This window comes from Podarcis pityusensis, assembly GCF_964106645.2.
Source record: "Podarcis pityusensis genome assembly, chromosome: 9".
Lineage (NCBI taxonomy): Eukaryota > Metazoa > Chordata > Lepidosauria > Squamata > Lacertidae > Podarcis > Podarcis pityusensis.
In genome coordinates, this window is record NC_138034.1 from 29,860,705 (window position 1) to 29,886,056 (window position 25,352).

Here is a 25,352-nt window from a genome sequence, read left to right on the forward strand (position 1 = left end):
TTATACCTATCAATGGCATTCATTATTTAACTGTAAAAAAAAAGTATTATTTTGCAAACATGAGACTAGGCACTTATTTTTAAAGCCCAATCTGTTGCTAAGTAATCAGAACGTGAGTGTGGGATGAAAGTAGAACTCATATTTTTTCCCCTTGTATATTTACCATTTAAAAATGGGTGTGCAGGTACTGTAATTTTTATGCTACTCTTAATGAGTAAGGGTGATAAACTCCCTCTGTTGTTTATCATCCAGTGTAAAAAAACAAAGCTCTACATAATAATCTTGCCGTCAGATATATTAAGCTGGTGAGGTAATTTGGAAACAATACAAACACCACAGTTCAATATTCAGGCTTTGCAAGATAAGAGGACTCTTTCTCTGCAACAAAGACTTGGGGGAAAGCCAAAACAAACTCTGAATGCCTTCCTAAATGTCAGTCAGATGACACAGACCATGGAAATCTGTTTCTCCCCTTCCTATTAATAAAAATAAATAAATAAATAAATTGCTTTTAATACTAACATGACATTTTAGAAACTGCTATTGAGTACATTTTACTAGAGATACCTTCTCTAATTGACTGCTACAGCTCATTTCCACATGCTCAGGCAAAGATACAAAGCCTCTGTCAGCCAGATGGAGTCTTCAGAGTTGAAGAAGCTGGTTTTGAGGAGATATTTTGAGGGGAAGATAGTAAATTGTTACTGTACCAGGAATTATCTCAGACACAAGGGGCAGTATGGCAGAAATCAGGAGGGAGGGGAACTCAATGGTGGTAAAATTGACATAAAATCTTGACAAATAGCATCCACTGGGGACAGATGCTAGCAGTCTGAATGTGGAACTAGCATATTCTTTAGAGGTTTTATTATTATGAAAGTAATGTTACCGGAAAAATCCGAGGGCTCCCTTGGACAAAAACAAAGACACCAACCAGGATAAATTGGAGCAAAACAGCAGCCTTTAGGCTTGGCCTTTATTGAACTGTTGCAACAGGATGTTCCCCTCACTTGCAGGAGAGAGGAAAGACCCAGAAAGATGGTGTGCAAGACCTTATAAAAACTTTTGAAATTCCCATCCTCTAGGTCAAGCCCACCCCCAGAAACATCATGCATACATTACAGAAAGGAGGGGTTGACATCATGCATACATTACAGAAAGGAGGGGTTGACATCATGCATATATTACAGAAAGGAGGGGTTGAGGGAGGAGTTGTGGTGGTAACCTGAGTGTCCTGTCACCTGGCTGGTTCCTCCTTTCCCCCCCCCCCCCGCCCATGAGTCACTTCCAGGAGACAAAGGGGAGTTGGCAGTTTCCTGCCCCCAGAGGGAAGATCTGATCATTGTCCTTTGTTTCAGTCCATGCTGAATCCACTCCCATATGCAAGTTCTTTGTGATCTTGATGGTCTTCTGTCTAGGACCATCAGGGTTGGCATAGCAACTGGGCAGGGCTCCTGTGGATGTGCTGGGATGGTGAAGGGATTATGGCTGACCAGAACCAAGCCACCCCCCTTTGATAGTCCTTGTCATATGGAGTAAAATAAAAATGGAACAGTGCAAATCCAATGTATGGTTGATTTTTCTATGAATTTATAACAGAAGTGTGGCATATGTAGTGTGTGAGTGTGAGTGTGTGAAGTTTGTATAAACTGAATGATTGGGGTGGGGGGTTCCTGCTACAGTAATAAATGTTATACTTTCGAGGATTTGCGTGTAAGCTGTTGTCAAGTGTTGAAAACACCATGTGCTAGGACACACAATACAATCTTAAAAGTATGCACACCGACTAGGAAGTTACCAGGATTGTCAACCAACCAAATGCCAAAGCAAATAAACAAGCAGCCTTAGGTTTATGGTGTGTTCTTAGTCAGCAATCCATGAGTTTAACTCACTTGGAACTAAGTTTCATGGAAATTTTGGGATCATTTACCAGCAAATCTGGCACAGAAAATTTCCCTTTCCTGGGACCAAGGCAACTACGTCAATCAGGAAATCCTGAATAGGTTATCACTCATAATTTAAACGTTTATTAGTTGGTGGTGCTTGTTTGTCTTTTTTCTGTTATTTGTGGAGGTGCGCCCCCCCCCCAAATCAGCACAAACTCCAGTCAAAGGAGATTTGTATTTACATAAACACATATATTAAAATTACAGATTAGCCCTCAGTGGCGCAATGTGTTAGTTTGCATTTTGTATGTTTATAATGTGAACTACCCTATACAGATGAAGGGCTGCATACAAAATTATTATTAGTATTTTTTAAAAAACTTGCTGGTATATGTAAAGTCCCTCCATCTCTGATTCCACAGGCCATGTTGGCTACTGGGCTTATAGGAACTGGAGTAACAGCATCTGGTAAGAGTAACAGCTTCTCTAAAAGCAGAATCCCAAGTCTTTCACCATCAACGGTGGGTTGTATGTGCGTGTTGTTTGCGTGCTGTGGTTTTGTTTTGTTTTTGTGTGTATGTGTATTTGGTCGACTTCAAAACAACAACCCCCCCCCTTCTCTGACGCAGAACACGCGTTTCCTAGCAACAAACAGCCCTGCGCCCAGGCGTTCCGACGCATGCGCCGTGGCAGTGCTCCTTTTTAAAAACAGAGCGGCGGCGACGGTTGCCGTGGCAACTGCCGTTATGGTGCTCGAAGGTGCTCGCGAAGGGAAGCTGCCTCTCCTCATGTCCTACTCCACCAGCCCGAGGCGCGCGGGGCTGCCCCGGACGGTGCTGCGCTGGCTGCAGAGCCTCGACCTCAGCTTCTCGCCTACTCATTTCCGTAGGTGAGGCCGCCCCCCCCCCTTCCCACACGTTGGCCGCCATGACACTTCCCGCCGTACCTGGGCGCATCGGCGGTTTGCTTTCGGCTCCCTCGGCTGCGTCTCTCTTGCCCGTGTGGGCGCCTCCCCTCCCGCGAGAAGCGACTGCAAATCTCCCACGGAGCTCTGAGGGAGCTTGAACCGAAGCCCTTTGTTCACACGAATCCCCCTCAAGGCCAGGCCGGCCGTGAGGGCGCTTGCTAGAAAACACGGGAGGCTCTGGGGGAGGGGAGGGGTCGGGTGGCAAAGGCCGTCATTGGGGAAGGAGGGGTTTTTGCTATGTGTATATCAAATGTTTTCAGACCGAAGGCTGGGCGAACCGGTGGGCTAGAGAGAGAGGCCCTTTTAGGGAGGGGGGGGGAAGCACCTGTGTTCTGTTGTCATCACTGCTGGCAACGCCTGGTAAGATAGCACCAGCCTCCCCTTTATCCGTTGAGAATAGGTTTCCTTAAAAATTAAACCTCTGGGCTTGCGAAGTTTAGTCCAGAATTATGGTCCACAAGACACCTTTCTTTCCCTAGGAAGAAAGGCTTTCATGGTGGCAGCCCCCACTGGAGGATTTGTAGTGGCTGCATCACAATCCTGGATTTGCATAAAGGCAGCAAGCAAAAGTGAAGTCAGGTTGAACAAGAGTAGTGAGCATGGCATGACAGTGAGAAAGAAGAAACACTGAAAGGCGGAGGGGAGGGGGGAACTGGCAGTTTTAAACAATGATAAGAGGTTTGAGTAAAGTACTGTACTGCGGAATATTTGAGAGCTCTCATGAGGCAGCTGAGGAATGGAAGAGGGAGTAGTTTGGTTACAGTGAGAAGGGAGATGTGAAAGGGGGGAGAGTGGCAGTTTTAAACTTACAGAAGTTTAAGTAAAGCAAGGGTGGGGTGACACGGGAAAACTGGCCTTAAACAACACAGAGACTTAAATAAAGCAGAGGTGGAAAAAAACAGGGAAAGAGACAATTTTAAACAATGATAGATTTGAGTTGAGCAGAGCTTTCCTAACTGTTGTCACGACACAAGTGTGTTGGCTGCAGTGTGCAGGTGTGTCACACACATACGTTCCCTGCATTCCTTCCAACGCTGGAAAGGGGTTAGTTTAACTGCCTATTTGCTAGTAAAACTGAATTACTGTGTAGCAAAATGATGCATGTCTAAAAAGCTCTGGAATAGTGTTAGCAGGGGTTACACTGGGTGAAAGGAGCATGGCAGTTAAAATAAGGTACAGCAAGGACTTGGGAAGGGCTCTGTTAATTTTGGCTGTTAACTTCTGTGTTGTACCCATCTGCTATTTCTCCTTGTTAAAACTGTTTTAAAAAACACCTCAGTGTCCCAACACCTCTTCTTTATACAAACTTCTATTGTTTTAGTACAGCAAGAAGACAAACTGAAAGGGGGGGATGTCTGTTTCCATTGCTAAACTTTCCACTTTTCCATTCGTCTTCTGTCTCATGTAAGAACGATAAAGGATGAAGAGCCTTCAAATATTCCATAGTACCTTCCTACAATGTATTTCATTCCTGATACCATGTGTTGTCTTCAATAAGTTCCAGATTCAGTGCAGTAATTTGGAAGGTGCTTTATTAATAAATGCCCATCCATCAGCTGAACTAAGCCTTTTCTGAGTGAGCTAATTGACAGGCTTGCTCTTAAGATTAAATTCATCTTAAAGATAAGAGTAGGAAAAAGGTGACAGTGAAAATGGGGGTACAAAAGCGGTTGCTAAGGTGAGAGGGCGATTTTTGTGCGCAAGAGGGGTTATAGAAAAGGAGAGAGCATGGGCATAAAAGTGATGGTGAAAACAGGCACAAAGTGGGCCTACAGACCAAATGGTGGTGACTTCAGACATGGGGTTGCGAAGGTGAAAAGCTAGCTTAGTAGATATGTGGGGTTGAAAAGGGAAGCTCTAGGGGTTAATGTGCGGAAGGGGGGAAGGATTGGTGAGTAGAGCCCCTAGTATACTAACAAGCGAACAACGTGTATACACTGATGTAATATTATACATTCTTGTGCCTGCATTTCAGTGTTGTGAAGTCACATATAATTCTTTTGGTTATTACTGGGTATTCCATTGGCCATAAGCAACAGAAGTTTGTTTGTTTGTTTGTTTTTTAAAAAATCCTATCTATGTTGCAGAAATACATGTTTATTCAGTATCTTCACCTATTGATAGTTTAGTAATATATTATCTAGATTTCTGTTTAATGCTGTTTACTCCTTACTGCAGAACCTCTCTCTGGTTTCCAGGAAGAATTCCCTCTCCCTTCTTCTTTATGTAACCTGTACAGCTGGCAGAGGAACTTACAGCTGTTTTGTTGACTTATGGATATGAGAAGGGGAGTGGGTAGGGATTTTTTCTTTCCACAAGAAAGTACTGTAATGGTTGAAAGCTCCAAAATTGATTTGGTAATGAAACAGAGGCTTCCCATCCAGGGAATGCCACTTCTTAATTAAGGCATGTAACTAATAGTGAACTTTTATTTATTTATACATTTTGAGTAGGGATTTTTCAAATGGCTATCTCATTGCTGAGATATTCTCTTGGTATTACCCAGAAGACATTCAAATGCGTTCCTTTGAAAATGGCACGTCCCTACCTGTGAAACTCAGCAACTGGTCACAGCTTGGAAAGGTATTTAATGTAGTAGTGAATTTCAAAAAAAATGTTAAAGAGAAAAGGATGGGAACTTCTTTACTGTCTCACCCATTTTTATACTGCAGTGCTATACATGTCTAAGATACAAGTCTCATTCAGTTCAGTGGGGTTTACTCCCAGGTAAACTGATATAGGATTGCAACCTAATCTGTAATTATTTTGATATGCATGATGCTTATGTACATACATGTATATTAAGATGTAATGATAATGGTATTTCAAATGCACAACTACTTGTGCTGGTTTTAAAATAGAAAATACTTTTGATGTATGTTTCTTTGTTTGCTATGGCCCCAGTGAAACTTTGCATATTTATACCTGCCATGACTATGTTATACAAACTGTGAGGCTAAAATTTTGGAGTCTACATTGTATTTCAGATAAGAATAAAAAACAGTTTTCGTGTCCTTCAAGAAGAGCAGATTTCAAATGAATTAATGTATCTGAAACAAATTCTTCCTCCTTTATTAAAGTTCTTTGCAAAAAGAAATCTGCATCCCATCCGAGAGCTAATTGATGGAACAATTCATTGTAAACCAGGAGCTGCAGAAATATTTCTACAAGACATTTATACAATGCTGACAAACAGGCGGTGAGTTATATTTGTAACAACATTATATTTGAATGTTGCAAGTTGATGCCTAAAGATTGATGATACCTGTACTATCTGGTTTGGTATCAACAAACTTATTATTTCTATCAAACAGCTATTAAATAGCACTAGTCTTTCTTAGACGTTTTTCAGAATTAGTGGAACATAAATCCCCCCCCAAAATCTTTATTCCTCCTTACTAAAGGGGGAAATTAAAAGGGGCAATTGCCCTCAATAGCATTTACAACTACATATAATGCAATTCTAGTTGGTGGTTTGATGCATAATATAATATAATTGTAATAATAAAATGCATTTAAAATACCTTATTCCTCAAAGTGCACATACTGTGTTTTAGAGCTAAAAGGCTCTAAATATATATATTTAGAGCCTTTTAGCTCTAAATAAAAGGCTAAAAATATATGAAAGCCCTGGTACCTGCCTATAAATAAAATAAAGCTATAAACAGATTCCGTATAAGATAACGGAATACCAGCAATGATCAATGGAATATAGCTTATTTTAATATCATTAGATACCTTATGATGAAAAAATAACCCATGTCATAAACATAAATTGGTATATCAATGTGGTCATTTTGTAACATAAATGCCTTTTACAGGCCTCTTGCACATTTGCCTTTTTTTCTTTTCTTCTCCTCAGGAGCTCCTTAATGGAGGGAGGTGAGCTCATTAATCCATATGTATAATATACTGTAGTATATCTTTACAAGACATTACACAGGGTGGCCTCTTAGATGAACTCAGGCACCACTTCCTTTCACTGATCTCCACCAAAGAAGTATTAATAACACACACTGGGTTTTAATACAAAGGCTTCAATTTTCCCCTCTGCTATTCTCTGGTCTTATTCTTCATAGGTAAAGGTAAAGAAACCCCTGACCATTAGGTCCAGTTGTGGCCGACTCTGGGGTTGCGGCGCTCATCTCGCTTTACTGGCCGAGGGAGCCGGCGTAAAACTTCCGGGTCATGTGGCCAGCATGACTAAGTCGCTTTTGGCAAACCAGAGCAGCGCACGGAAACGCCATTTACCTTCCCGCCACAGCGGTACCTATTTATCTACTTGCACTTTGAGGTGCTTTTGAACTGCTAGGTTGGCAGGAGCAGGGACCGAGCAACGGAAGCTCACCCCGTTGCGGGGATTTGAACCGCTGACCTTCTGATCAGCAAGTCCTAGGCTCTGTGGTTTAACCCACAGCGCCACCCGCGTCCCATCTTTCCTCAAAAACCCCTTTATCTCTCCCAATCCAACAACTGTCCAAAATCCCAATTGTCTGTCTCACTGACAGTTAACTCCTCACTGAACTGGTACCTCCTGTCAATCAGAGCCCGAAATTCCACAAACCTATCAGACTGAATGCACATGATCCAGGCCTGTCTAACAAAACCTTAAAGTGATAGTCTCTTTCTCTTGCATCAGAATTTGTCACCAAAAACTACTGCTACATAGGCTTGCAACATTGTAACAGCACAGGGCCTCAAACTGTCACAGAGGTCACAAAACTTTTTTTTCATTCCAAACACAAATACCTAAATAATTATAATTTCTCCCATTAGGATAAAACATATTCAGGATGAAGAGATTGACTTTACAGACAGTAATTATCAGGATAAATTACCAATGGTTGCGAGATCAACTGCTTCAAGGGCTATTAAGACCAACATTAAGCTAACAGAAATAATGGTGGAGCCCAATATTCAAAAAAACAGACAAAAAGTAAATGCCATTATCAATATGCATATGCAGCGACGGCAGCTTGAGAGGGAGCAAGTTCCAGGTGAGTAGCTTGGGAGGACAAAATGTTTCTTGAATGTCTTCTCTCTATTACATGCAAGAATAATGAACTGCAAGTTTTGCCTTTATTCAGGGTACATCAAGAGAGGGCTTCCTCTGCGGAAGGCTAAGGAACTCTAGATCCATCTATGATTTATTTTTTTCTGCCTTGTAATGATCTTTTTATTGAGGGAGTATTTAATTTTGGCTAACTGATTATTTCTTTGCATCCCTTGGGTTGCTTTCTGCAAATTTTCTTTCCTTTTTATTACTTTATAATTATTGCATTGTATTAGATTGCTTCAATGGATTGTTTTTTCATTGTTTTCTGTTAGCTGCTTTGAGCACTGTTCAGTGGAAAGGGGATACGAAATATTGCCAGTGTGTAGCTACACTTCTTGCCACAGTGAGGGATAGAAGCTTTCCCCCCCCCCCCCCCGTCAAATTATTCCACACATTCTGATGTGTGGCACACACAGATTAATCTTCTGGTGGTAGTTCTTTATCCTTAATGAAGGATGGTTTTACCTTTCATCAGTATTAAGTCGTGTTGAAAAGACAATGATCTTGAAAATGTGATGTTTAAATCGCAGTACTTGCACAACAAATTGCTTTGTTTTTAAGAACGGTTTGGTATTAAAAAAACGCTGGGGGAGCGTGCCATTCGTCGTCCTTCCATGATAGTTCCTTCTGTGAGTACAGTGAAGATTCAGAAGGAGAAATCTATTCCTGTGCCAAGTAAGCATTATTTTTCTCTTTTGAAAGTCTCACACTTACTACTTGAATGTCATTACCATTGATCAAATTTAAATGTACATTAATTTTTTCATGAAGGCAATCTTATGAACATTTAATTGAGAATAAATCATTGGGACTTTTGAGTAAATGTAACTTAACACCAGCTTGCATGTTTAAACAAATGTCTGTGTTGCTCAAATGTATAACCCTCCCTCTTTAATGTAACTTCATTGTGGAGAAGGCTATTGGTTTCTTTTAAATTAAGCTTCATGTTATAAATCTATTCTAAATCTATTTCCTGCAAATATACTCTATTAAATATAAATCCAAGAAGGTGATCACAATATGTTGCCCTCCAGATATTGCTGGAATATAGCTCCAGTCATCCCTACCTCTTGCCCTTTTGGCTGGAGCTGATGAGAGTTGGAGTCCAACAACATCTAGAGGGCACCAGATTGGTTTCCCTGATCTGAAGTTTTCAACCAATTAAAATACTTAATTGGCTGTCTTAATCTGTTGTTGAAATTTAGATAAATGTGTCTATTACTCAAAATCTTCATACCGTGATGAGATAAAAGAAGTGCAAAATAACTTAGTTTAATAAACAATGTCAATTTAATTAAAAATAAACTGTGATCGTGCCAGCTTTGTGAAGTTCAGAGATGATCCAGTAGCAGATTTAGAATAGCTTAGATTGATAAAGCCTGCCTTATAAAGGATTCTTAAAAGATGCCACTTAAAAAGTGCTTTGTTTTGTAACTGCATTTGTTGGGATGTAAAAGTACTGACCTTTTTTTCTGCTTAGGTGTAGCATCCACAGAAATCAGAGGCAAAATGGGTGTTCATTTCAAAACCGTCCAAGTGAAACAAGCTGAGATGCCCTTTAGATGTGAATTAAATTCTGGCACCTTAAACCATCTTAAAGAATTGTAACTAGAGAAGTTTGAGAGAGCTCTTTTTGAACACAACAGAAGTCTTATGAAGTCTTTGCTACCATATTGGAGAACATGTGCCTTACTACTATGCTCAATAAAGCATTTGTGCTCAGGTAAATACATACTTGGAAGCTGGTAGGTGCACAGACATAAGCTACATGAAAAGCAGATTATCAATGCTTTTTACACTTTATTGGATTCTCAAAAGTGACTTCTTCTAATGCTGGTGTATCTACCCTTATATTCATAGATAATGGCGCAAGTTTAATACAAATGATTATTAGGGCAAGCTGGGTTTATATTTTCAAACATTTTTCCTAGCATTAAAAATAAAACAATCTAAAATGTATTATTTTGGTGAAATCTGCAGTCCTGAGCAAGCTTTTGAGCAAAGTTTGGTAGAAAGCAATGTCATACATAATTAAATGTTAAAATCAGCCAACCTCACTAACTGTAAGGAATTTCTCCCAATAGCATTTTAAGTACTTAACATATTTTTTGCACTCTAACTTTGGTGTGTCCCCTTAGATCACCTATACTTTGTTCTAATGTAAAACTTTCCTTCTGTGTGGTCTTTAATTTTATGTTTATTGATATGGATACTGAATTTCTGTGAGCAGAAACCCTTTTCATGGGATACCCCTCTGGGAGGGTGTAGAGACTGCTTTTTTGCTGAGTTCGTCTCACCCTTACAGCCCGCTGAAAAGGTTCTTTAAGGAGTTTGAGAGACTCGCTTGAATAATATGAGAGGTTGCATGGGGACCTATAGCAGAAAGGGGAAACTGGTTGAAATAGCCTCCCTGCACTTTTCGGTAAGAACTTCTGTTGGATCTCAGACCCTTCTGCCAAAAGCCAGTGTACAATAATGTTTGTGTGACACAATGTCTAATCTCCTTGTGAACAAATAAGGATAAATATGCAATAAATAGATCATCTAGAAGTGACTGGTCTCTATATTGAAATCATTTTCATCTTTGTTGTGTTTATTTACTTCCCTAGTTGGTATATTACCCAAACCAGGCTATAGAAAGTTCTTGTCCGTTTTGAACTGAAGGATTGGCTCTTTCATTTAGCTTAACTTCTCTTTTTAACCTTCTTACAGTTCTGGCTGCCTGATCTGTATTTATAGCCAGACATGGAATTACTGTCTGTGCACTGGACATTCACTATCATATATTCTAGACCTATAAATCCTACCACCAACACAGGCTTCCATTGGCCTCGAGTTCTTTATGATGCTTTGTCCATCTTCCTTGCCTAGACAAATTTTGGGACTGATAGTTTTTGAAACTGCTACACAAGCAAGCACAAGTTTTTATTTCTTACACTCTTAAGTTCTAGTTTAACTGCAGAAATATATACTTCCTGTTCCAGAGCAGGGCTTTGGGACAGCATCTCACTGCTTGTTCTGCTCTAACATTGTTATTGATTGGCTCCAGAAAATTTCGTAAAATCTGGAGAATAGCTACAGAGGGAAATATAGTTCCATATATTTCTTCAAGCATGGCCAACATTTTATTCATCACTTTGTTCACCTCACGATACTGGGGTTGCAGCCTGGGTCCTAGTAGAAAAGTGTACCCTTCCCTGGTAGGAACAAGTGAAAACTTCAAGTACTCTCGTTCACTCCTTGCCTTCAGATAAAACTCTTGTTTTATTAACACAGGAAGCTGCCTTATACAAAGTTAAGACCACTGACTCAATATTGTCTACAGTGACCGGCTGCTGCAGCTCTCCAGGATTTCAGACAGGATCTGTCCTACCTGGAGATTGGGCCTGGTACCTTCTGCATGCAAAGCATGTGCTCTACTGCTGAGCCATTGTGATTCCTTAACAAAAGAATTCATATTCTTAGTCGATTTGGTCCAGAGTAAATGAAATCTTTCCCATCTCCAATCCACCCTTTTTCGTAAAACTCCTGTCCTCATCAAATGTCTTTCTACCTTCCCAGTGCCACAACCTTCAGACATCTAAATCACATAGGACACACTTAACTATGTCCACAATATCTGAACCAGGAATCTGGCCTGATCCTTCTCTAGCAGGATTGTAAAACACAATCTGGAAATCAAGTAAACATTTATTTTGGCCATAAACAAGATATTTTTGTAGAAAAACAATGGTGGTTGCAAACATAGGATTTGTCTCTAGTATTATGAAGGAACAGCCACAGTGGTTCCTCCACAAAGTTTATTCAGTGAGGCTATTCATGGCCAACATGCATACTTAATTTACATGTGGTGTAGAACTTCTCACCTCTCTTTTTGCCACAATTGTGTTTTTTAACAAGAGGACAAACAGTAGCATAAACCCTTTTTATGAAACAATACCAATTTATTTAAGCATCTGGACCTCTGAATACAGTATTTTTACAATCACTAGAATGAAAGGAATTAAATACTTTAAAATTTACATCATGTATTTTGGTACATTCCAATAAGTAGTTTACTTACAAATTTTTCTTTGAAAATAAATTTTAGAAATATGCTTACTCATTTAAAATAAAGAGAAGTGTTGACAAAATATAAGAAAAAAGATTCTCATGCCAGTTGAAGTGTAAAACTAAGTATTCCAAAATACTTGCTAAACAATAATCTGTGTTTACTTTACAACCATTTAATTTACGCATGAATAAATTATTAGATTATCAGAATACAATCCATCCTCTATAAGAGCTGCATAAGCTCCATTCGTTTCAGAGGATATTGCACGGCAAACATGTTGCGTTCAGTAGGATGTGTGCTTAGCTTCCACCACAAGGATACAAATACACAAACTTTACCTAAAATAGGAAGCATATACTCCCCATCATAGGCTGCTAGTTCTAAAAGCAGCCATACTGCTCCAAAATGTCATAAATAACATGTGTGAATGCATTTCAAATTATGAGCTTCAGTTTGTGCTATCCTTGCAACTTAATAGAGTGCAGATACTTCTCCACATGCTTCACATGTTTGTCCACAGAAACAACATTTTAATCTATTCTCAAAAGTCCATGGCTACCAATGATATACATGACTCTTTGGATTATCAAATTTAATATAAAATTAAATTTACATAAAACTATGCTTCAAGTGGGATTCAACTTCAAATCCTCCAGCTAATAAATATAAAATAATAGCAACCAGCATATTAGCTGTTTGTTTTTAGTAAAGGTGAGTTCTTATGTTCTTTTGTTAGAATGGGTTGAGCCGTATTCCTGTACCCAGTGGAGAGAAAGGGTTCACTTTTGCCCACATTAACGCATCGTTGAGTGAAATTGTGGATTTTCCATCTTCAAGGAAAAACACTGGACCCTGTTGGATGTAAGAAGTATGGGGGAGGGAAGCAAAATATTACACATTTTAAAAATACAGTACTCTTGAGAGAAATTGTGGCAGAAGTTAATACTTTCAAACTTCTCCTAAATGTAATCCAGCTCCACTAAGAAATACCTGTATCCTTAATCCTGTCAAGCAAGAGATGTGAACATCTGAATGACTAGGAAGGTTAGAGCCTGTAACGTAATCTGGTCCAGTTGTTACTTTCAGAGGTTCCTCTTTTATTCTAGACGTCAGTGTCGCATATATCTCTTGTTGCAATTCAGATGGGGGTGTAGGGGGCAATTCATCAGCAGATCTGTGTGAGAAATATCATTATTTGCAATAGTTTTCTTGACTTGAAACATACAAACAAGAATTTTTTTTTTAAAAAGCATCTAAAAGTTTACAGAATTTCTAATACATTTGTCCTCTACTAAAAGACAAAAGATCACAAATTCAAATCATCTAAAATTCTATTATTGTCATTGTACACCTACTTGTTTAGTGATTGAGTACAAGCTCTCCAAGCATCTAGTTCCTCAGAGAGTTGTTCAATTTTCAGGGGTACACACACCTCCCGTCTTTTTAAAAGCTGGCTGGAAAAGAATGCAGTGTAACAGAAGTTTTGAAAGCATATGACAAATTCTAGCTCTATACAATTGGGCAATCTGAACAAACTTTTAAAAACTGCATACAAATTATACAGACTGCTTTCTCACCCCATATGGAAGGTTTTTGGCAGGCAACAATAAATATTATATATATTACACAAAAAATTACAACAAATGAACAAGCCCCTCTCCCCAGTTCCATTTGAGAGCACTTGGAAGATATAACTACTTCCACCAGTTTTGAAAAACACATTATGTCACAATCAGCAGGCCTTAGTGCGAGTGAAGAATCACCTGCCTACCCTTTTGTTTCATATCCTCTATAATTCCTTGAAATCAGTTCAGTCTCAGAGACTTTTATGAAAAATACCTGCTGTTGATGGCCTGGTTGAATTGTTAACAGGACCACCATGGAAGTCAATCTTCCAGGTATTTAATACAATATCCCTTCTCCTTTGTACAGAGTTCCAGAGCAGCTCACAAGAATTTAAGACACAAATAACAAAACCAATGAAATTTATTTAAAAGCTAGCAGCTTTTAAAGGATAAAACTAACAAAACTGAAAAGCCTGAGCAAATAAGATAAAAAAATGGTATGGAAAAAAAAATCAGACTGGGGCCAGGTGAGTATATCTTGGAGAAGGTTTAAAGCTACCACAGAGGAGGCCCTATCTCTGCTCGCCTCCAGAAGTAAGGCAAGGAGACATGGAGAAAGGCCCTTGGAAATTTTAATACCCAGGGAAGTTCATATAAAAGAAAGAGCTGTTCCAGGTACCTGGGGCTCTCAAGCCATGCACACACTTTAAAGGTAAGTCCCAGCCAGCACTTTGCATTCTGCTCAGAAACAGACCATTATCCTTAATAATTTTAAAACTGGCTAGATGTCTTCCAATCAACCAGTCTTGGTAATTTTGGTGCATCATTTTGGACTACCTGAAGTTTCCAAGTAGTTTTCAAAGACAGTCTCACATACAATGACTCACAATAGTCTAACTGAGATATAATACTGGATTGTGTCCAGGGTCTTTGGCCAGAGGGGTGATAGCTGACACACCTCCTTTAGCAGGTGAAACTTATTTGAACCTCTAAAGTCCAGTTTTAGAAGCACCAAAAGCTGCAAACCTAATCCTTTAGGGAGAATGCAACCCAAATCACACTGAATAGCATCTCCCAAACCAGATGAACCATCCACCAGCAGAACCTCTTTCTTGTCTGAATTGAGTTTCAACTTCTTGGTCCTTCTCCAGTCCTTTACTGATTCCACACATCATTTCAGCATCTCAACAGCCTCATCAAAATCTGATGAAAAGGAGAAATAGAGTTGGCTGTCATCTGCATATTGATGACCCCTCACTCCATTTCTCCAGATAGCATTTTCATGTACAGCACAGGGACAAAATGGAGCCCTGTTGCACACCATAGCATATGTCCTGCTGGAAATGATAGCCTAGATCAGAACACAAGTACTGAACTGCACTATCCCCCAACTGCCAGTCTAGAAAGATGCCATGATCAATCATATCAAAAGACATTGAGAGACCCAGGAGAATTTGAAGGGTCTCACTCCATCTGCCATCTTGGCATTCCTCAATCATCATAGAAATGAAGGTAGTTTGGGGGCAAAACCCAGGTTTGAAGCCAGACTGAAATTAGTGCAGATTGTCTGGGTTATATGGCAAATGCCACAGCACAAGAAAGGTATATTTGCAACCTGTCAATCATAGAATTGGAAGGGACCATGTAGTCCAAACCAACATGGGGCTCGAACCCACGACCCTGAGATTAAGAGTCTCATGCTCTACCAACTGTGCTATATTTAGCACAATCTGAGGTTTTCAAAGCAGTCTCACAACCACCTCCTTCAAGGCAGTCAAGACCACCATGCTTGCAAGGAGGCAATAATGGCAGCTAGGTTCTCTGCAACTGGGCATGCAATTACCTCCCAAACCAAGCTGATCAACTCTTTCCTGCTTATAGCAGCTATGGAGGCAGGAAGGGAAAGACTGAAGAAACATACAGCAGGCTGCATTCCTTGAAGCTCCTTATCCACATACTAGATTCACAATTTTTGAAATAAATCCAATAAAATACAACTAAGTAGTGCTCTAGATACAACTGGCGTTACTGTAGGCTATGGATGATGGGAATTGTAGTCCAAAACATCTGGAGAACACTAGCCCTGGCTAGTGTTGTCTAACCCAGGCCCATTCCATCAGATGTAACACTCTAACCCAGAGGTCGGCAACCTAAGGCCCATGGGCCGGTTCCGGCCCATGAGCTTCCTGGAACCGGCCCAAGGCCGTTCCATGGATAGGCATGGGGATTCTGTGCTCTTTTTCATGGCGCCATTTTTTTCCTCGCCACAGGAACTGGCTTCCGGGTTGAAGGAGTGCCTGAAATAGTGTGTGTGCACATGCGCTCTTCACCTGGAGCGCCTGTACGCATGCGTACACACTATTTCCAGCGCACTTCTAGGGCGGAGGAGCGCCCATGCGCACACGCTATTTCCGGCACTCTTCCAACCCAGAAATAGCTTGAGCGCACGCATGGGCATGCATGGGGAGTGGATGCCGGGGAGTGGACCACCCTGGCCTGAAAAAACGTTGCAGACCCCTGCTCTAACCCCTAAAGTATTAAATATAACCTATGCCAAAAAAAAAACTAATAATAATTGTTAAGACTACCACATCCATATGTTTAGTTCATCTTTGCTATAAAAAAATAGAAGCTATCTCTCATTAGTATTTCTTATTTCTTTTCCTTGTATCGAGTTGCAAAATAAAACCCATTTGGAACATTATGCTAGAAAATCCCAATGTCCCTTTGAAACAGTGTTTGTGGTGCCCATGTTATATGCCAAGTAAATCAAGGCAGCTGAGAAATTATATTTTACAAAGACTAAGCCAGTTTCAAAGGGATTAATCACTATTCAAGTGCCAAGGAACATCATAAGTAATAATTGACAGCATTGGAGAAAAGGAAACAATCAAATCCATCATAATTCCAATGGATGCAACTATTTTGTAATAAAGAATTACCTTGTATATTCATAAAGTGCTGGCACAATGCTAGTGTACTGTCTTCTAATAGCCAGTAATGCACCAATGTAACCACACAATATTAACAACTCGTTTCTAAATCTGAAAATAGAAGAACATTAATAAGTGCTTCCATTATTTTGCCCAATCATTATGAAAGAAGATCATAGACATAAAACTTGTTTACTATTGAGCAATGGGACCTTCTCTCCTTCCTCAGTTGGCCCCCAAATATACTCCAGAGCTGCCACCCCCCCCCCACCCCAATCATTTGGAGCAGATTCTGAGGTCACAGGAGAACTGCAGTGGGGAGGAGATGATGTTGAAGTCACACTGCTTAAGCGGAAGTCTGTTCCACATCCACATGGACAACTCTGGATAAAACCCATACTCTCTTTCAAAGCAGTAAATTAACATCTGTTTAAAACATAATAAAACAACAAAACAAAACAAAACAGCAAAAGCAGTGCCAGCTCCAAACTTAAGGGGCCTTTTGCTCCTCACACTTCCACATACCCTTTCTCCTCCACTTGTCTCACACACTTTTCTCCAGTGGTGCTACTACTTAAATCAGTTTCCTCATTGGACAGCAGGTTAGCACTGGGCAGGTGGAGATGTCACTTATGAATGAGAACCAAGCTCAGCTCCCATCCACACTGGGTATTACATTCTGGGCAAATTAAAGTGGTGGGTGGCCACTGGAGATGGGAGCAGATCTTGGCAACGGTTCACCTACCCATCACTAAAATGACAGCCTAGTGGCCCGGTGACAGCACTGGATTTATGGCAGTGTGGGTGGTTCTCCGTGCACAGGGCCCGAAAAACATCTAGCACAGAGAATATCTCCAATCCAGAAGCATATCTAAAGCCAGCAAAAACCGGCAATATCCCATGTTTACAGAATACATGGTTTTAAAAAAATGCTTGCAGAAAAATGCATTTTTTACCCTAAGTATTCTTTATAATGAGGTGAAGATCTGACCTCAACATGCTCTAGAATAAAACACTGCAGAAGTCAACTGCACTTCTACAAAAAACAGAATCTGTTTATTATTATACATGAACTCATCTAAAATTGTCCTATGTTCATCTGTTTAAAATGGTCAGCTCTGGTTTTACTTTATTTCTCTTCAGCTTAGTTGTGCTGGGGCTATTTAAGACGTACTGGCAATGGAGGGCACAGGGGTAAATAAAGTCTAACCATAGAAATAGCTCAGATTCAATTTCACAACTTTCACAAAGCATACTTACTCACTACATTTATGAAGTAACAACTTTTCTGTCCGGATATAGCTTAGCAGATCAAGAAATGGACAGACTGAGTCCAAGGTCCAATCTGAGCTACTGATTTGTTCTGTCAAACACAAAAGGAGAAGAAAAGTTTAAAGTGTTGAAGAATGGAAAAACCAAGCAAATATTAATCTTTTAGATTTTCTGACTCATTAAGAAGCCTACCTTTCACATAATGAATGCCTATTGGAAGTGCTTTTTCTGGTTCTATAGTTAACAAATAATACTTTATTGACTCAAATATATTTCCTTCCTCCTGAGCTGTCTCTGCTAACTGCATACATTCTTCTACATCTGGTAGGCTGCACTGAAAAACAAAACATTTACAAAACAACATTTATGACAATATTTGTACGGGAAGCTGGGGTTTTGCACAAGAATGGGTGCAGTGTCCAACATGAAATGTTCCCCACAACTTAAAACCAGTTTCTTTCCCAGGCAGTGCAAAGGAACATTACAGGGAGTGGAAAGTCTGTGTGCAATTTGTGTATCCTGAGGCCCTTGTCTTTGCACTAGGCACATTATTTACCGTATGCTCCAGAGTACAAGTAATCTGTATGGCATACATAGGGGATGTATGTCCAGACTTCTCATTCACCATAATGCCCTTGCACATATATACATCCTTACACTGGGATAGGAAAACAGGGCTCTGTTAAGTCCTGCGGGACACCTCTGCATGGCAGCATCACGCCTGAACAAAACCGGACTTCACTCATTGTACACACAGCTAAATCTATATTATCCTTTCCATCAGAAAAGAGTATTCTGTGTAAACCTACTTTTCAAGCTGACCTTAATACTATAATAAGGCCACAGATCAACAGCTCAGTTATGCACACTAAGCTTCATCTGTAGAGATACTTTCTATTGCCATCCACAAGAAAAAATATTGGCATGTCCAACAGGAAATGACTGCTTCTTCCTGTGCATACAGGACTTGGATAGCATTTTTTTTAAAAAAGTAAAGGTAATAAATAACATAGAGGATTATGATTATAGTGCACTCTAATAGGAAGAATCCTAAAATAAATGGATCTAGGTATTAGCAAATTAACATAAAACTTCTTCTGCTACTCACATAAATGGTTAAGAGACAGTTGACCTCTTAAGTGTACCTTTTCATGTAGGTCATTTATCTCTGCTGTGCATCCAGGATAGAAAGCACAAAGCTTTACTAACTGTAGCTCATTATTGGGGATCATCATAAGAAGATCTGCTGCTAAATCCCTGTGAAAAGACAAACATGCCACAGTTATTTAGCAATGTGAAAAGGTGGCAGTGAGCAATGCCAGAATTAAGATTACTTGTTCTGCTCCCATTCCTCTCTTAACTGGCTGTGAAACTGTAGGTGAGGTGAAGCTACTTTTATGCAGCGGACAGCTCTGGAAGAGAGTGTGGTAATGTAGAAGATACTGCCTACTAACAATGAGCTCAACAGCCTTTAATGCAGTTGTAAAACGGATGTACACAGTCCTGACTCAGATTATCACCTAAACCATGATTTGGGTGAACAGCAGCAAGCCTCAAGATGGGGAAGTGAAAAAGCTTCCTACTTTCCAACAAACCACAGTTTCACAATGCATTGAGCTTGAGGAACTGTGGTGTGTTCCGACGAAAGTCAATTAACAAAACAAATGAGCACTAGAACAAACTGCTACTTCTGTTTGGTCATTACAGAGAACTGTGGCTTGTTCTAAAGTGAAAGCAGAAGCTTCCACTCTCCATCTCTCATGCTTGGGCCACTATCAAATTACTATTTTCAGATCCCTAGGATAGCAAACAGCTATGTATGAACACTTCAGGTAATTTGGACATGCTTTGGTGAAGTCATAAAATACAATTCTATGAACAACAACAAAAATCTAATTCAGGTAGATTTATCATTCAAGATCAAGACCACATCTTTCAGTATCATTTCAAAAAAATTAAACAGCTACTAAGTTTATTCCATTTTCAGCAACTATATAGGCCAGGCATGTCCAAAATCCGTTTTGGGGGCCTAATCCGGCCTGTCGGCCGATTTAATCTGGCCCCCATGGCAGTATATGTCCTGGGCTAAAATCCTTAAAAAAGCTCAACAACAAAAAGCTCAACAGCTCCGGTCGGCCCTCACGCATGTACACTTCATCAAATCTGGCCCTCTTTGGAAAAAGTTTGGGCACCCCTGATTATAGGCAGTCTGTGACCTCTTAGAAAACACATCTTGCAACTCCAGAAATATTGCTGCTATCAAGCTGTCTTAGTTCACTGTAGATGGTGTGCATTATATAGTCAATAGTACATGAGCCTAACAAGTTGTTATCACAATGAAGGGATGGGAAACATGTGGCCTCCCAGATGCTGTAGGACTCCAGCTCCTAGCAAGAATGGCCAATAGTCAGGAATGATGAAAATCCAAATGAATCCATCATTCACCATTCTGTATCAGGGAACCTCCATACACAAAATGGGAATGTGCACACTGTGTTATCCATGACACTATCAAGGGGGAAATTCTGCATCTTCATATACCAGAGCCTTGCATGAACGAAGAACCTCAGGTGTATGACTAGCAATTGCTTTGTTTATTGAGTAATGCTCCCCATGGGATTATATTTTAAGTACTGGAGGAGTGCTTTTACAGAAAGCTATTTGCCATCTGTGCTCCAAGAAATAGTTGGCAAGTATGTATACCAATTTGTACATCTGCATATGCCCAAATAAATGTTCACTTAGGATAAATTATGATCCTTCTATTGCTTGGCTGGCAAGGCAGCCATCAACTTTCAAGAAACGGTTGGCCAAAGAAAGGTTTTAGGAAAACCTAAATATTGGAGCCAATCTCCAGTGTTGCCATTAACACGGCTGCAATGCTGGCATAATATTAAGTATTCAAACACCACAGCTGTTGAATCACTAACCTCAGTTCTTATGTGCTAGTATAGTATCAGGATCAAACTGTCAGAACTGCAAATGTTCCGCTTCGTGAAGGCATGGGACAATCCCATGAGAGGAGAGGGATGTCTTAAGGATATGCCCTTTTTGTTCTTACAGGTTGAATTCTCATCAATAACCCATTATGTTTCTTTTCAGCCAGTCTATTCTACTTAACATGCAAAGTATTTTGTTCTATTAGAAAAGCCAGCAGAGGATGAAGGATTTTCTTTTCAGTCTAACCCGAAATGTCATGCTTTGCAGAGGATAGATTAGAATGTCCTTCTAGAGAAAAGAATGTACCTGTATCCAGGTGATGGAAAGCTAAAACAAAGATATTCAAAATGTAACAGACAAAAACAGCATTCATATACTAAACACACACAGGACAAATGGTGAGAGGCTGGGGAAGAAGCTGGGATTTTTTTAAAAAAGCAGGGAAAGGAACCGACAGCTCCAAATTCTTATTCTGCTTCTACTACATCCAACATGCAAACTGCAATTTTATGTATCCCATGTTAACTATCTTTTGACTTTTTATGTAAAAACAATCCTACCGTTAACAAAAAAAAACATTACCCAAATCGCAAGGCTTTAGGCAATAATGAATTCCAATATTCATTTTCTTGGTCATGATTTTATTTCACATTTTACAATCTATGGGAAATATAATACTGAGAATAACTTGAATAACTCAAATCAACTGATTTTATTGGATTTACTGAGAGTATGGCTAGTAGTGGTTATCACCCAAGCTGCAAAAGAAAAAAGCTCTATTGACTCGGAAAGCAATATGCTAAAAGCTTTACGTTCTCTTAAATGGGAAGCAAAGGATAAAGCTGCGAGTGCTTGCAAGAAGTTGGATTGTGAATTCATTGTGCTTGTGGAATCCAATCATACAAACTCTGGTTTGTATGACTGGATTCCACAAGCATATGATTTTGCAAGGAGTAGAAAGGCTTAGCTATAAGCTCCGCAGCCATCTCAGTATGCAGCTATACTCAGGAAGGTTACAGCATGCCATCACAGAAAGTGCAACACATACTGCTGTCCTCACCAAAGTTAATTTTGGTGCAGTGTGGGTCATGGGCAACACCGCCTGATTTTTGCTTATATTTTGTTTCCCTTTGGCCTCTCCTGTACATACCTTAAAACAACTGTGGGCCTCTACATTTCTGCACCTTCCTCTTTCATTTTATTTGTTTGCCAAGGAGCTGAGAAACATAAATGAGCACAGAAAGGCAATCTCCAAGACTTTGTTATAGCTGGAGAAGACTGAGCAATTGCTAAACTTAGAGGACGGGGGTGGGCTGTCCCTTTTCACATCCCCTACCATAAAGTGGCAACTGCCAATACATTTCTCTCATCTACTTATGTCTAGCAGCTTCATGCAAGACAAGTGTTCCTGAAATTAAGAACAGATTTTGGACACTATCATTTAGTCACAGAAAAAAACGAGTTCTATTAAAATTGCACTCCTGACATAAGCCACAATCCAAAGTAACTATTTTCTTCCAACCCTTATCAAAACCATGAGGCTAATAGTTATCCCATAACACTTTGCTTGGATACGCAAAGCAAAATGAAAGGAGAAAAGCAAAACATCACCCCAAAATTTGAAACAAACTATGCTGGATTTCTTCACATTATCTGAATCTAAATTGAGGATTAGGGGACGATTCTCACGCCACCCTTTTGGCTCATTTCAACATGTGCAGATTTATTCCCTCGTGGATTATCTGTCAAATCAGCCACATGGGTCAGAAAATCAACGTAGATTATTGTGTGCGCACTAGCAATCTCTACTTGCTGCAACTTAGTCATATGTCCATTTTATGCACGGGGCATTCAATCTGTGAGATGTAGTTTTAATGTTTGTGGATTGAAAAAATAGGCTCAAAAGGTACTCAGAATAACTGATTCTAACTGAGGTGGAATCACAAAGGTGGTAAAGACAAATGTGGACACACACAAGCATGCTCCTGGTGCACTTTAGTCACTCAAGCAGAGCACAAATCCTAGAACTGTCTCAAAAATCTACCCTGCCTACTGATATGGTAGGGATTACTCCTGCAATATGGAAGCACTTGGTACTAGCCAAATGAAAACCTATTGACTTGTTCTTGCTAATTTAAAACGACATTTTTCTGCTCTAAGAACATTGGTGTTTGTTCATAATATGCTACTGTAGTTGAGTTTTACTTTTTAATAGCTTCTTCTGGATAAAAAAACCAAAGGTTCCTCAAAGTTGTTGTTGCTGTTTTCAAAATATGAGACTCTGGTGTTCTATAAAAGTGTCCAAGGTTTGTTAGAGTGAAACATTCTTTGGAGTAAGAAGTTCTTACCATGTTGTTATAGTCATACATTTTCTTGCTAGTAACTCTAGCGCATATTGTGTTGCTTGCGCTGCACATTCTCCTAAGACAGTACCCACACTGACTGCCAATTCCAGTTCATTTCCACGAATCAGGTTTGCCATGGCAAGCTTGCTCAATAAGAAAATCATATCATTAAGCATCACAAACACTTAGGATTCATTGAGACCAGCATTGTAAAATATTTACTTTCCAATGCTACATTAAAGAGTGACAAAAACATGCATTAATGAACAAGACTCATAGTTTGACCTGCTTTACTTTATATCACTGCAAGCAATATTTTGTCTATAAGCAAACCAGCTAAAAGTGAATTACTATTTTAAATAGAAGAGACACGTCAACCCAAGCTATTGCCAACTTCTAGAAAATTTAAACAGGAATTTCTGTAACTCATCCAACCTTTCCAATATGAAAAGCATCTAAAGATCTCACAATGGCAGCCCACCGTCTTGCCAGTGAGTGGTGGTTGTGGCCCGACATAGCACCTCCTCTCGCCCGGACACGGCATTTTAGAATGTTTCCCCATCCCTGCAGAGGGTTTATCCACAGTGGAAGGTATTGGCCACCAGAAATAGTTATTTGTCCACTAATGAAGGGTTTCCCTTTAAGAGATTGTTAAGGAGAATGGGAATAGGATCTTTAGCCTGTGTGTGCTGCCTTTCCACTCTCACAGGTGTCATTTCTCAAGGGGAAGAGCGCAACTGGAAAAGACCTTTTGAAAATCAATACTTTGGAAAGAGGCAAAGTTTAGAGTTACTTATGAATTTGGGCCTAGCAAACTGGAAATCTGGCTTTGATGCAGGCTTGGCTCTTAGATATGGACTAAGGGGGGATGTGACAGGGGAGAAATTACTATCCACCAGGAGCTGATGTTTCTTATCTATCAACACTATCTACACTATCTGCATTTTAGGGACAATTGTAGGAACACCCCTGGGAATTACTGTTTCCTGAAATGGTCAGCAAGTATCCATGGCATCTTGGGGTCAGCTTTAATATCTAGATAGCTGGTACATAAAAACATATCTTGAAAAGGGACTTTCTCCACCACAGTAGTAGTGTTGCTAGGCTTTGAGGCCTGTTATTCCCACAACTTTATCAGCTGCTGCTTGCAGGAATTTTCATCACCTGCTTTGTAGCATTGCATGTTGTAAGGAATGAACACGGTAAAAAACTAACTAGAAAGTAATGGTAACACAGCAGGGCTGGATAAGACAGAGGCACAAAGCAGACTCTCAGCAGCATAAAAATCTCCTAAAGTGATGTGACAACAGAATCCGGCTAATAGGAATGGCTTTTAAAAATTCTTTCAATTATTTGTTCCCTTTGTTATTGCTGACCATGCATCTTTCCTATGTGTCTTTATTCCACACTGCCCATTGGATCAATATGATGTAAAAAAACAAGTTTATTTATACATAACAGGATTGTTTTTTAAAAATTTAATAGAATGTATGCAAATGTACAAAATGAAGAGTAATTATTCTGCACATTTCAATTTTGGTATAGAGTAAACAGAAAATACTTTTACCTCAATGTTTTCAACAGCTAAATGGCAGCAAGCAGCTAGCACCGCACAGCCATCCTGAAAATACCACTCAGACAATTCTTTACTGACTTTGTGCAGGAGTCTAGAAAAAAACAAAAATAGGAAAAAATTGGATTAAATAATTAAAACTAGTTAAATCTACTAGATGTTGTTAGTGCATCCTTCTCCTTTACTATCTGAAAGTTTGGTCAGCACCACCACAGCATGAGGCAGTCCAATCATAAATTAGTTTTGGTTATTGGCAGTGCTTTTTTCTGGAGGGACGCAGGGGGATGCATACCCCTAAACAATTTGTGAATCAAAGTTTGGCCTCATGGAGGGGCAGTATTTCAATATGAGTAGGAAAATGAGAGTACCCCTAAACATTTTTAAAGGGAAAAAAAGCACTGGTTATTGGAATATAGTGCCCTGGTTCACATACCATGTAAGTCATAATTTAATTGTAAATGTGTCCTCCATCTCAGAAGGGACAACAAAGATATGGCAAATCAATAGCTTACAAAATTCAGTAAAAATTTTTTTGTCAAATCTCAATTAAAAATGCCATATTAATTTTGTGACCAACAAAAAACAACAACAAGATAACATATGAATAATAACCACTCAGTGACTCACTCAGTGTAATCTTCCATGCTGTTTCCTTCCAAATCCGCTGTTCCATTTGATTCTAAACACTCGGATGTTTGCATATTTCCTTCACATGCTGACTAAAATCAGTAAAAAAAAAAAAAGTCAATCAAAAGCAACAT

General features: G+C 39.6%; 2 protein-coding genes and 1 long non-coding RNA gene across 18 annotated transcripts in view; 1 reads left to right on the forward strand and 2 right to left on the reverse strand.

Moving 5' to 3' along the window:
- Positions 1–5,309, reverse strand: part of LOC308485947 — a 33,841-nt gene extending 28,532 nt beyond the window's left edge. For 5 of the 7 annotated variants that reach the window (XR_013990882.1, XR_013990883.1, XR_013990886.1 and 2 more), the window contains exons 1-3: positions 3,179–5,309; positions 568–660; positions 333–476 (exon numbers count right to left, since the gene is read on the reverse strand). This is a non-coding gene — a long non-coding RNA (uncharacterized lncRNA). The remainder of the gene's footprint in view (positions 1–332; positions 477–567; positions 661–3,178) is intronic. The other 2 variants (XR_013990885.1, XR_013990884.1) reach the window with 2 other exon arrangements.
- SPATA4 (spermatogenesis associated 4) lies at positions 1,705–9,639 on the forward strand. Of its 2 annotated transcripts, none has more exons than XM_081022161.1 (6): positions 1,705–2,775; positions 5,307–5,436; positions 5,934–6,052; positions 7,630–7,850; positions 8,471–8,584; positions 9,390–9,639. In XM_081022161.1, exons 1-6 carry the CDS (start codon positions 2,312–2,314, stop codon positions 9,515–9,517), a joined length of 1,176 nt encoding a protein of 391 aa, XP_080878287.1. In that variant the 5' UTR covers positions 1,705–2,311; the 3' UTR covers positions 9,518–9,639. The 2 variants fall into 2 exon arrangements, with proteins under 2 accessions (XP_080878287.1, XP_080878288.1); XM_081022162.1 differs by having other exon boundaries at positions 1,705–2,771; positions 5,360–5,436.
- Positions 9,640–11,581: 1,942 nt separating this feature from the next.
- The window catches only part of WDR17 (WD repeat domain 17), a 52,743-nt gene continuing 38,972 nt past the window's right edge, over positions 11,582–25,352 (reverse strand). For 6 of the 9 annotated variants that reach the window (XM_081021678.1, XM_081021676.1, XM_081021677.1 and 3 more), the window contains exons 20-30: positions 25,219–25,310; positions 24,586–24,685; positions 23,022–23,161; positions 20,980–21,000; positions 18,879–18,990; positions 17,926–18,067; positions 17,722–17,824; positions 16,471–16,572; positions 13,319–13,417; positions 12,954–13,137; positions 11,582–12,815 (exon numbers count right to left, since the gene is read on the reverse strand). In XM_081021678.1, the coding sequence (XP_080877804.1) occupies positions 12,696–12,815; positions 12,954–13,137; positions 13,319–13,417; positions 16,471–16,572; positions 17,722–17,824; positions 17,926–18,067; positions 18,879–18,990; positions 20,980–21,000; positions 23,022–23,161; positions 24,586–24,685; positions 25,219–25,310 (1,215 nt within the window). In that variant the 3' untranslated portion in view covers positions 11,582–12,695. Of the gene's footprint in view, positions 12,816–12,953; positions 13,138–13,318; positions 13,418–16,470; positions 16,573–17,721; positions 17,825–17,925; positions 18,068–18,841; positions 18,991–20,979; positions 21,001–23,021; positions 23,162–24,585; positions 24,686–25,218; positions 25,311–25,352 lie in introns of those variants that run through there. The other 3 variants (XM_081021674.1, XR_013990697.1, XR_013990696.1) reach the window with 3 other exon arrangements.

What these genes read in the sequence shown, in the direction of transcription:
- SPATA4 (XM_081022161.1), top strand. Translation starts at nt 2,312, where the DNA reads ATGTTGGCTACTGGGCTTATAGGAACTGGAGTAACAGCATCTGGTAAG. An exon ending in ACTGGTCACAGCTTGGAAAG is followed by an intron (nt 5,437 to 5,933) that starts GTATTTAATGTA and finishes CCTTTATTAAAG; the next exon opens with TTCTTTGCAAAAAGAAATCT. An exon ending in TGAGAGGGAGCAAGTTCCAG is followed by an intron (nt 7,851 to 8,470) that starts GTGAGTAGCTTG and finishes TTTGTTTTTAAG; the next exon opens with AACGGTTTGGTATTAAAAAA.